The sequence below is a fragment of the Pristiophorus japonicus genome, chromosome 7 (genome assembly GCF_044704955.1).
Source record: "Pristiophorus japonicus isolate sPriJap1 chromosome 7, sPriJap1.hap1, whole genome shotgun sequence".
NCBI lineage: Eukaryota > Metazoa > Chordata > Chondrichthyes > Pristiophoridae > Pristiophorus > Pristiophorus japonicus.
Window position 1 is genome coordinate 102,417,992 of NC_091983.1, and position 12,461 is coordinate 102,430,452.

The window sequence follows — 12,461 nt, forward strand, 5'->3', positions numbered from 1 at the left end:
GCGCATCTCCGGTAAGTGCGCCAAAAAATGGACTGGGCCAAAATTGAGCCTAATATAACAGCACTGTTATTTCTACCAGGTTGCAGGCATATAGCATTAACCAAAACTTATTAAAACTGTTACCACGGTAATTATCCGTCGAATTGCTGCAGCTGCCAGTCCTTCTCCTTTTGGCTGGTCCACTACAGTCACACCAAGATATTTAAGATGAAAGACCATCCCTTCCTGTAAGGTTTCTTTTGTGTCAGTCCAGTTTTCTGGCAGCTCTGGAAGGTAAGAGAAAGAAAGAAAGAAAAAGTTATTTTATGAAAGCAAGAGTTGCATTAAGACTTCTCGTCACATCTCTCAAATGTCCCAACATACTTCATATATAATAAATTACTCTGAAGTAAATAGGCACGTGTAGCAGCTAATCTACACACAAGATCCCGACAATAGCAATTGGGCAATTTTTTTTTTTAGTTCATTCTCAGGAGCATAATTTGCTAAACCAGCATTTATTGCCCATCCCTAGTTGCCCTACAGAAGGTGGTGATGGGCCTTCTTGAACCGCTGCAGTCTTTGTGGTGAAGGTACTCCTGCAATGCTGTTACGTCAGGAGTTCCAGTATTTTGATTCAGCGACAATGAAGGAATGGCAAAAGATGTCTAAGCCGGGATGGTGTACGACTTGGAGGGGAGCTTGAAGGTGATGGTGTTTCCATTTATCTACTGCCCTGGTCCTTTGGTTAAGGGAAGAATGTTGTTCAAGAGATTAAGAGACCTCTTTGTTCTTTGATTAATTTATTGTTCACTTGAAAAAGAAGATGGGATCTCTGTTTAATCTCTCATTTGAAGGACAGCACTCACTTCGTACTGCACTGAATAATGAGCCTAGATAATGTGCATAAGTTCTGGAGCAAGGCTTCATGATCATCTAACTCACAGAAAAGAGTGCTACGAAACTGACCTACTGCTACTACTAGTACTAAATTCCCGTCCGTAAGCTCGGCAGCGACGATGAGGACGATAAATTCACTCTATTGCTGTCGGTTCTAAACTAGCCTGGCCACGTCAGTCATCTGTATCCCCTTTGGTGACACTGTCTACCCAGCACGTCCTTTTGTTTCATGTACCTTTGTATGCAGGGCCATTAAAGGTATTCCTCGTTAGTATAGTGGTGAGTATCCCTGCCTGTCACGCGGGAGACCGGGGTTCAATTCCCCGACGGGGAGGCAGTTGTTTCAAAATGTCGAATTTTCGGTGCAGGCTAGAAGGGCCGAATGGCCTACTCCTGCACCTATTTTCTATGTTTAACTGTTTCCATGCTTGAAACATGCCTAAACCATTCTTGGATCTTCTGTGCAAGTGCTGTTTCTTCTCCAATGCATGTTCTTATAATATCATTCTTGATTTTTTTGCATCCAGAATACTCCTAGGGGTCGAAATTGATCAAAGGCCAGTTCTGCCCATTTACCGCCGAACAGACCACTAAGATCCTGACTGTATCTTTGGTCCAAAAAGGAGGAAAAAAGCGCCTGGTGGCAAAAATGGGCATTACATGCCGATTCTGGATGGTAGAGGGCAGGAGGAGAGATTCTGGGCGGCAAATGGAATCCTGGAGAAAGTTACGCCGAGGTTGGAGTCGGGCCTAGGGAGGGGGGGAATGCACAAAACAAAATGTTCAAAAAATACATTTTTTAAAAATCACAAAACCTTCAGAGGGCCTTTTAACACAAAATCGCTGCAAAAGTTTAAAAAATCTCACTTACCTTTTCTTGCAGGTCTTCATACCTACCGTCCAGCTAAGACCTGCTCCCACGTGGCAGTCTTTTGTCCTGCTGGGGCGGAGGACCGCTTGGATGGGAGTGGGCAGGAGGACTTTTTTTTGGCATTGCACGCCGGCACATGCCAGCAGATGCTCCCCAGCAGTCCTTCCAAACTGCCGGCGTGAGGGCCTCACCAATCTTCCACGGAGGGGAGAGCATCGAAAAAACCGAGTGTGGTAGGACCATCAATTTCAGCCCCCTAATATTTCTCTCAATCAACTCATGTCTGCTGTCATTTTGCTTGTCAACTTTTCTCATGGTCAATCACTTAGATCTGTATAATACTGTGGGTTAACTATTTCATTAACTGTTATGAAATAGACCAAGCTAATATGATGGGAAAATTATACCTTGGAGGAAGAGATGGTCTTCAGCCTTGTAGAAATAATTTATGGTGATGCAGAAATTACTTGTGTAACTGTAGTAACTTGCAATAGTGCAGTAATAACGTACATTTTACAGAAGAGGCATTTGCAGTTACACATAATTTACTGTCAACATGGGAATAAATAGAATAGAATCATTGAAAATTCCAACTCAGGGAGCGGCCATTCAACCCAACGTGTGTGCCAGCCGAAAAAGCTATCCACCTTAATCCCACTTTCCAGCTCTAGGTCCGTAGCCCTGTAAGTTAAGGCACTTCAAGTGCACATCCAAGTACTTTTTAAATGCAATCTGCCTCTACCATCCTTTAGGCAATGAGTTCCAGATCCCTACGATCCACTGGTGAAAAAAGTTCTCCTCAACGCCCCTCTATTTCTTCTACCAATAACTTTATATCTATGCTGCCTGGTTATTGACCCCTCTGCTAAGGGAAGTAGGTCCTTCCTATCCACTCTATCTAGGCTCTTCAGAATTTTATACACCTCAATTAAGTGTCTCCTCAGCCTCCTCGGTTCCAAAGAAAACATCCCCGGCCATCCAATCTTTCCTCAGATAAAATTCTCCAGTCCTGGCAACATCCTCGAAAATCTCCTCTGTACCCTCTCCCTTGTTAGCACTCCCCAAATGCATTACCTCACGCTTCTACGGTTTGAATTCCATTTGCCATTTTTTTGGCCACCTGACCAGTCCATTGATATCTTCCTGCAGTTTTCAGCTTTTTTTCCTTATCAACCACAAATCCATACTCTTCATTAGCCAACACTGCACTAGATACAGATCGAAATGAATAGGAGGATGGGCAAAACAGAGCTCCTATTTATTGCCTCTGTTATGGTATCAACATTGTAACCTGTCCATGCTGCAGTAAATTAGTTTGGTCAATTGTTAACTTCTGCAATGTTAGGTTTTGTACTTTTAAGCTTCATTCTTTGAATAAAATTTGTATTGTCCACATGTTCATTTCAATATATATATTGCATGCATCAGTGTAATCCTGTTCTCTCTATTTAAGTACCACTCTAAACTCTGAGGTCTGAATTCTTCATTGTCCTCCATCTTGTACCTTTAATCCCACCTAAAATTCAACCACAAATCACTTTCCCTTCCTTCAAGATTCATATCAGTCACACATCACCATAATGCACTTCAGTACCTTATTTTTAGTGGGCTCTCATTTTCATTCAGTTTTCCCACTGTATTCTCTATACTCGCTTCTATAATCTCTGATCCCCCTACTTCTATTCTCCCTTGGATATTGAAAGCTGGCCTCGACAAACAGCAAATGAATGAATGACCAGATCGTTTGTTTTTAATGGTGTTGGCTGACGGAGGAATGTTGTGCAGTACAGAGCAAACTCCGTTTGTCTTTAAATAATGCCCTAAGATTTTTTTGTTATATCCATTTGAGCAGGCACATGGGGCCTCGATTTAACATCTCATCTGAAGACCAGCACCTCTGATAATGTGACACTCCATCAGTACTCTCAGCAGTGGAACTTGAACCCACAATGCACTGTCTCAGAGGCAAGATGGAGTTTAGCTGACACTTTGCATAATGAGACTGCATCAACACTAGTAAACAGATTACTGTAATGGAAATCATTGGTGGTCATTTTTATATGGATCTTTGTGAAGACAGAATTTTAAAAATGACAGAAAATTAAAATGTTAGACAAAATACTGCAGTGCCAGCAACAATCTGTATCGGCACTGGGAACAATCTGCTTCTATCTATCATGCCTTATTCTTTCATAATTTTAAACTTCAATCATTCCCCTTACAATCTGCATTGTTCCAACAAATAAAAAAATATTTTTCCAAGTCTTTCTTCAGATTTGTATTTCTTCATGGCAGGCAGCATCCCTACAAATCTGTGCTGTACCCTTTTTAAAGCCTTCATTTTCAGTACAATTTATCAGAAGAAACTCTGAAAACAGTAGTCTAGGTTTTCTGATTGCAAGTGGGTGTAATTGATCAGAAAAAGAGCTGGAGATTCAAAACACTAGATCGCTACCCATTTCTAGGGCTCATTTCTAGTTCTGGATTCAATAGAATCATAGAACAGTTACAGCACAGAAGGAGGCCATTCGGCCTGTTGAGCCTGTGCTGGCTCTCTGCAAGAGCACCTCAGCAAGTCCCACCCTTTCCTCGTAGACCTGCAAATAAGTACTTTTCCAACTCCCTTTTGAAAGCAGTGATTGAATCTGCCTCCACCACCCTTTCAGGCAGTATATTCCAGGTCCTAACCACTCGCTGCGAAAACAAGTTTTTCCTCGTGTCGCCTTTGGTTCTTCTCCCAATCACCTTAAATCTGTGGCCTCTGGTTCTTCACCCTTCCGTCAATGGGAACAGTTTCTATTTACTCTGGCTAGACCCCTCATGATTTTGAACACCTTTATCAAATCTTTGCTCGAAGGAGAGTAACCCCAGCTTCTCCAGTCTATCCACATAACTGAAGTCCCTCATCCCTGGAATCATTCTTGTAAATCTTTTCTGCTCCCTCTCGAAGGCCTTCACATCCTTCCTAATGTGCAGTGCCCAGAATTGGACACAATACTCCAGTTAAGGCCGAATCAGTTCATCATAACTTCTTTGCTTTTGTACTCCATACAGGCACAACGTCTGAAAGCCGGAATCCTCGGGACCGAGTCCGTGACGGTTTTCGGATTTCAGACAAGAAAATCAATAGTCCGAAACCCAGAATCCTCAGGACAAAATCCGTACCGGATTTCGGACCTCGGAGCAAACAGAATCCGTGCCGGGTTTTGGACATTGCAGCTCGCCGATATTTCACTCCTAGCTGCTCGCTGAAATGTCCGGTTTTTGGACAATTATAGATCTTGGAATTCTGGTTTCAGGACATTGCACCTGTACCTCTATTGATGACTAAAGACAGAAAATGCTGGAAAACTCAGCGGGTCAGGCATCATCTGTGAAGAGAAAGCAGACTTAATGTTTCGCGTCGATGATCCTTCATCAGAACTGGAGTGTGTTCGGAGAAAATAGATTCTTAACAAGCACTGAAAGGGGGAGGGGAAGAAAGAACAGAAGGGAAGGTCTCCGATAGGGTGGAAGGCAGGAGAGATTAGTGACACAAAAAGGGATAATGGGCCAAATTGAATTGGTAATACCAGGAGTAGAGAAGATATGTGGGCCTCGCACATATTTGGTCAGCATGTTTGATCATGGAAAGGTTAGGTTTGTTCACACTGATCATATTTTACCTACAGATGTGGAAGGAGTTGAAAGTTGGAATGATTCGATTATTTCTGATGAGTCAGACAGTCTTGTTACAAGTAGAGTACCAGCAGCAAATCCTACATCAGATGTACTAGAAACGAGTCCAAGAGAAAGTCAGAATTTAAGTCCGAGTCAGGCAGACAAACAATCTGAAGTTGTAGAGAGTCCAATTGTAAATCAAGGGTTGTGCCTTGGCAGAGGAGGGGGGGGGGGGGGGGGGGGGGGAGGGGGAGCCAAAAATTGGCAGCGGTTTCGCTCTGATATTGGTGAACTCTATGTTGAGTCCAGAAGGCTTTAAAGTGCCTAAACGAAAGATGATGTGCTGTTCCTCAAGCTTGCGTTGAGCTTTGTTGGAACAGTGTAGGAGACGGAGGACGGACAGGTCAGAGTGAGAATGGAGAGGAGAATTAAAGTGACAGACGACTGGAAGCTCAGGGTCACACTTGCGGACTGAACGGAGGAGATGAGGTCAGTGATGGTCTGGGAAATTATGGCTTGATGTTCAGTAGTGAGGTCATGGTCCAGGGGGAGGTAGGAGGAGGTGTCAGAGAGTTAGCAATCAGCCTCTGCAAGGTAGAGGTCAGTTCGCCAAACAACAGTGCCACCCTTGTCAGCAGGTTTGATGACAAGGTTGGGGTTGGATCGGAGCGAGTGGAGTGCTGCAAATTCAGAGGGAGGTAGGTTGGAGCGAGTGAGGGGAGCAAAGAAATCGAGATGGCCGATGTCCTGTCGGCAGTTTGCAATGAAAAGGTCTAGAGGGGGTAAGAGGCCAGAGGGAGGGGTCCAGGTAGAGCGAGAATTCTGAAAACAGGAGAAAGGGTCAGCTGTGCAGGGGGAAGACCCCTGGCTGAAGAAGTGGGCACGGAGGCGGAAAAAGAACTCAGCATCGTGCCAAGCTCGGAATTCATTGGAGGTGTGGGTGTAAGGGGATGAAACTCAGGCCTTTGCTGAGATTTCCAGCATGTTTTTATTCATCCGCAGTATTTTGCTTTTGCTTCTCTATTTATGAAGCCCAGGATTCCGTAAACTTTTGTAACCACTTTCTCAATCTGCCCTACCACCTCCAACGATTTGTGCACATATACCCCCAGATGTTTCTGTTCATGCACCCGCTTTAGAATTGTACCCTTTAGTTTATATCATCTCTCCTCACTCTTCCTACCAAAATGCATCTCTCTGCACTTTTCAGCATTAAATTTAATCTGACATGTCCGCCCATTCCACCAGTCTGACTATGTCCTCTTGAAGTCCATCACTATCCTGCTCACTGTTCACTAAACTTTCAAGTTTTGTGTCATCTGCAAATTTTAACATTGTGCCCTATATGCCCAAGTCCAATTCATTATCGATCAAGAAAAGCAGTGGTCTTAATACCGACCCCTGGGGAACACTACTCTCTCTTTCCTGTCACTTAGTCAATTTCGTATCCATACTGCCCCTTTTATTCCATGGACTTTGCTGGCAAGCCTATTATGTTGCACTTTATCAAATGCCTTTTGGAAATCCATGCACACCACATTAACCTCAGTTACCGCATGATAGGTGCCTTAACATCTGTAAGACAAAGGTCCACCAGCCTGTCACCGCCGCACAGCACTGCCCTCCAATCATCAAGATTCACGGCGCGGCCCTCGACAATGTGGATCATTTCCCATATCTTGGGAGCCTCTTATCAACAAAGGCAGACATTGATGCGGAGATTCAACATCGCCTCCAGTGTGCCAGTGCAGCCTTCGGCCGTCTGAGGAAAAGTGTGTTTGAAGACCAGGCCCTCAAATCTACCACCAAGCTCATGGTCTATAGAACTGTAGTAATACTCGCCCTCCTGTATGGATCTGAGGCATGGATGATGTATAGAAGGCACCTCAAGTCGCTGGAGATATATCACCAACGATGTCTCCGCAAGATCCTGCAAATCCCCTGGGAGGACAGGCGCACCAATATCAGTGTCCTCGACCAGGCTAACATCCCCAGTATTGAAGCACTGACCACACTCGATCAGCTTCATTGGGCAGGCCACATAGTTTGCATACCAGATATGAGACTCCCTAAGCAAATGCTTTATGCGGTGCTCCTTCGTGGTAAACGAGCCAAAGGAGGATAGCGAAAACGTTATAAGGACACCCTCAAAGCCTCCCTGGTAAAGTGCACCACCACCACAGACACCTGGGAGACCCTGGCCGAAGACCGCCCAAGGTGGAGAAAGTACATCCAGGAGGGCGTTGAGCTCTGAGTCTCAACGCAAAGAGCTTGAAGAGGCCAAGCGCAGGCAGCGGAAGGAGCGCGCAGCAAACCAGCCCCACCGACCCCTTCCCTTGACTAATGTCTGTCCCACCTGTGACAGGGTCTGTGGCTCTCGTATCGGACTGTTCAGCCATCAAAGAACTCACTTAGGGAGTGGAAGCAAGTCTTCCTCAATTCCGAGGGAATGCCTATGATGGGTGCATGAAGCTGAAGCAGATAGCATATTAAAACGAAGATCCTTATATCATTTGGACATCCATGGTATATACCAATGTTTCTGCCTACAGAGCAGTGATTCACTTTCATGCCCAGAACAAATGGGCATCTTGGTTGCTAGCAGACCTCAATACGACTGGATTTCAAGAGTCCTACTTGAAGAATGTTAATATTTTCAGGCCATTTCTGAACCTCTCCTGTTGAATTTTTTTTTTTTTTTTTTTAAATTGCTGCACTCACTTAGATAATCAGAAACTAATGTGGCACAGCCATTTTCTAACAACAATGATAATGGCACGTGGCTTTAGCTATGTAATTTTACGTGCTCCATTATACAATGCCACAACTTACATGAATCAGAAATTATTCCAATTTCTAAATAGTCCATTCTTTTACAATCAGTACTGGATTATGTGAGTCCTATGTTTTCTTCCAGTGATGGTGTGTAATTTTTATGCTCTTAAACCTACTCTTGCAATTTATCTAGGTACTACCCAAGTAGCAGGATTGTGTGAGATGGCTGTCTGCGCACAAGAACTTCTGCCAAGTGAGTCTTGTTGCAAGTCCATGATTTGATAGCCAAGTGTTAGTATATAGCCCATAGTGGGTGTGACGACATTAACATGTTACTTAACTACATTAGATGGGACGATTGCTTTCATAATGAATGCATGCAAGGATGCGAGTGAAAAACATTTCTAGAAGTTTGGTGGTGCTTAATGTATCCTGTATATAATGGGGAACAGGACATTAATTGACTGCTCCATTTTTGATCGGGGCAGAGGAGCGGAGAGAGATCAGGGCCCAAGAGTGTCTTGATCGGGGCCCAGACCTCACCTGGGCCCCGATCACGACACTCCTGGGCCCTGATCTCGGGGGCAGCCCACACTGCGACCTATGGATAGTAGGAGCATGTGTGTGCACTAGGTCCGTGCAGTAGAGCTTGGTCTCCAGTTGTCTTGGTTAACCCTAGCTCCGTCAAGCCAGTGTGGTGGCTGGTGTGCAACGGCCACCCCACATTAAAAGAATCCACGCATGGGCACCTTCCACCCTTCAATATGTAGTTCGGGACCTAGAATGTCAGGTCTCTCATTGAAACACCTGTGAACTCATCCTTTTTGGTATGGAAGCGAGTCATCCTCGATACAAGGGACTGCTTAATACTATAATATAATGGGTATAATGACCAACACTGAATGTGGGAATCAGCTGTGTCATAGGCTCAGAGTATACTGAATTAATGAAAGGTAATTAGATGGTTAACCTGATATTAAACTTCTTCCTGTTTTACCTCCAAGCACACAGTATATTGCTTATATCATGGATACTGGTGGTCACTTCCTGCCATTCTTGTTAGGCAGCTTACCCGGGGGTCCAGCAATGCTCTACCTCAGGAGGGACCCCCCTTCTGTAATGTATTTGCTTCAAGGGTTCTTTGTTAAGAAACCATAGCAACACAATGCTATTAAGAACTAGTTGGTTTATTAACAAAAGTTCAACATTCACACTACACATTTCCAGTTCATCCACTTGACTCACAACCACCTGCCTCATAGTGGATGACCTCGACCCAACTGACTGGGGTTTTATTGAGTCTTGTGAAGAACACATGGCTAGCTAAGCCACTCACAATGCAACAGCTCTACAAACTTGTGAGTACATTACACCTTCCTCCAACTACATTATGCATATCACTAGAAGTTGCTGCAGGCCTTTAAATCCTGCAGCACAGCACAATTTCCAATGTAGCAACAGGTGAGTTTATACTCAGGTGTTTCCAATGCCAATTGCCTATTTATATTATGTCAATGAAACAGATCCCAGAAGTACACGAAGGGTCAGCACACCTCAAGTCAGATGGGTGCCATTCTTGTACTGCCTCCATTCTGAATGGGCTTACATCCAAATTAGAAAATCTAGGCCAGCAAATCAAAATTAATGGAAATCTGCTTAAATCAGTCAACTTAAAGTTGCAAGCACTTAGCCTTCCATTATGAAAGAAAAAGCAACTTCGACATTTTGCTTGAAGCTCTATCTGCATTACTAAACATTGAGGAAAAAATGGGAAAAAGCCTACTTATTATTTCTGGCACTGTTGATACAGAACAAATCATGGTGGCATTCACATTGGACTGGAATAGAATATCCCCAAAAGGTAAATGGAGAAAACATGTTAATAACATCCTTTTTTAACTTTGATAAAAGTTTTAGCTTCTGGGGCATTTTTGGCTGAAAATGGTTCTCATTTATTCAGAGATTATTTAATTTCTAGAAATGTTTTGCAATGTCATACTCTATGGGGGTAATTTTACCCCCCCCCCTTAAAAAAAATGGGTGGGTTGGGGTCAGGTTAGATTAGATGTAAAAAAAAAAAAAATTGCAATCTCAAACCCAACCCAACCCACCCACTTGCGGATTTAACTGAAGAGGGTAGGTTGGCCATTTAAATAGTATAATAAGGTTCCATGCCTCAGATTCAACCTGTCGTCCAGCAGATAAAGGGAGGCAAGGACCGAGGAATGCTTTGTAAACAAGCCTTCACAACACTGCTTGCAGTCCAGGAGGAGTAGGAATGCTTCCTCCCAGCTTACCTTCTTCCCTGCATCAGACCCACCCGCCCCCCCAGGATTGGACATCCCCCATCCTCCCCCCTACTAATGCAGCAGGCTCCCTACCTGCTCCTGCCACATCCTCCAGAGTGTTCTCCACCCAGCAGGGAGCCAACCCTGTCAATTAGACTGGCTTCCGGGCAGGGATCCTGCTTAAAAAAAGATGCACGCAGTAGAGCAGCAAGCAGAGAAACTCCTTCCGCCCACCACCCCGCTTATGTTCAGCATTAAAAGCATTCTTGTAAATTACATCATAAAAAATATGAACAATAATTGGATTGTGAGGAGCATTTAGTTCTCAAAAGAAATATAGCACTGCACATTCCATAATATATTTGTGTGGCCTGCTGTAATCAAAAGAGGTGAGCACTGTAGTTCAAGCTTTTAAGTGTTTGACTTCCGATTAGGTTGTAATTTGAATCTAGGGGCTTGCCAGTCTCAGTCATTTCCCTAACTTAGGTTTAAATTTGCTAGTTTACTGTTATAAAGTCCATTGTTATAAAGAATAACCACTGGGAAACTGCTAGACATGATATTTATTCAATCAAGTTGATAATGACAGCATCTTTATATTATATTTACACAGCAGTTTTATATGCAAACATTGGTCACCGAGCAAGGAAAGAAAAAAAGTTAGGGCAGGTAGCTGGTCACAGACTTGGGTTTTGAGGAAGTTTTTGAAAAAGTGTGGAGAATAGCAGAAAAGCAAAAAAAAATTTAGGACAAGAATTCTAGATGGCAGGGATATGGCAACTGATGGCTGTGCCACCAATGGTGGAGCAGATGGGGGAGTGGGGAGGTGGAAGAAACACACAGTGAAAGATCAGAGTTTGCAAGGTGGGATGTACTGCTGGAGAAGACTGCAGGAGGTTGAAGAGGAGTGGCACATAGAGGGATTTGAAATAAGCACGAGGAAATCTAGGGGTACAGAGAGCCAGTGAAGGCCAGCAGTGGTGATGGGCATGCACCACTGTGTCTAAAATAGGATATGGACTACAGAATTCTGTATGAGTTAAAGTTTGTATAGGGTGTGGCTAAAGAAGTTGGCATGGAGAAAGTTGCCAAAAAGCCACTTGGGCGACATACCAGACACCTGCCACCCATGGAAGCAAACACTTGAAAGGAGCAAGGGCTTCAGGAGAAGCAGAATGGAGAAAACGGGCAAGATTTTTTTTGTATAATATAGTGTAGGATGGCCATTGAAGGAATGGAAATCAAACAGGAGATATATGCATCACATAAACAGAGCAATGCAGCCAATAACCATATCAAGGTTTGCCCTCTCTGGATTCAGGAGTTATGGTATAAAATCTGCTGTATATGTTATGAGCTTGCTATTTTCTAGTTCTGAGTCTAACTTCAGACCCAATTAAATCCAAGATCTAACATTCATCAACAGTGGCTCTCTAGGATTTGCAAAGCTGAGTACTGAATGATTTTTGCAAACTTCCTACACTGAACATCACAAACTGAACTGTGAAGAAGAATTCTTAATCCAGAATATTCTCAGTAATCATTTATATTTTGATGGCAAACAGGATCATTGCATATGGGATGGAGAATAGCTATTGTAGGAAAATTCATGCAAATTTGGTCTTGGGCCCCGATATGTACAGGGCTGCATGTTCAGAGTTGGGGTTGGGAGAAAGAGAGGAGAGGAGAGAGGAGAGGAGAGGAGAGGAGAGGAGAGGAGAGGAGAGGAGAGGAGAGGAGAAAGGAAACCCAAAAATATGAGTTTCTTGACCATCCTGCAGTTTTTAAACTGGAGGACACCTTTTACATTTTTTTCTTCAAGATTCCCACCCAACAGCCAGCCTGATTATCCAGCTGGCTGTATGTCGGGCAGGAAAGCCAGCAGCAGAAGAACACAGAGGAGGAGTAGGTAGGGAGACATTGTTGTCGGGGGCTCTAGTGGGGCAGGTGAGAGAGATTGCAGAGGGATGGAGATGGTGTTCAGGGAA

General features: G+C 43.8%; 1 protein-coding gene and 1 non-coding gene across 2 annotated transcripts in view; one reads left to right on the forward strand and one right to left on the reverse strand.

Annotated features, from left to right (window-relative positions):
* LOC139266820 (low density lipoprotein receptor adapter protein 1-B-like) overlaps positions 1–12,461 on the reverse strand; it is a 183,588-nt gene that overhangs the window by 114,071 nt on the left and 57,056 nt on the right. The window contains exon 2 of the mRNA XM_070884425.1: positions 124–266. Within this exon, the coding sequence (XP_070740526.1) occupies positions 124–266 (143 nt within the window). The remainder of the gene's footprint in view (positions 1–123; positions 267–12,461) is intronic.
* trnad-guc (transfer RNA aspartic acid (anticodon GUC)) lies at positions 1,142–1,213 on the forward strand. The gene has a single exon. It is a non-coding gene; the product is annotated as a tRNA-Asp (tRNA).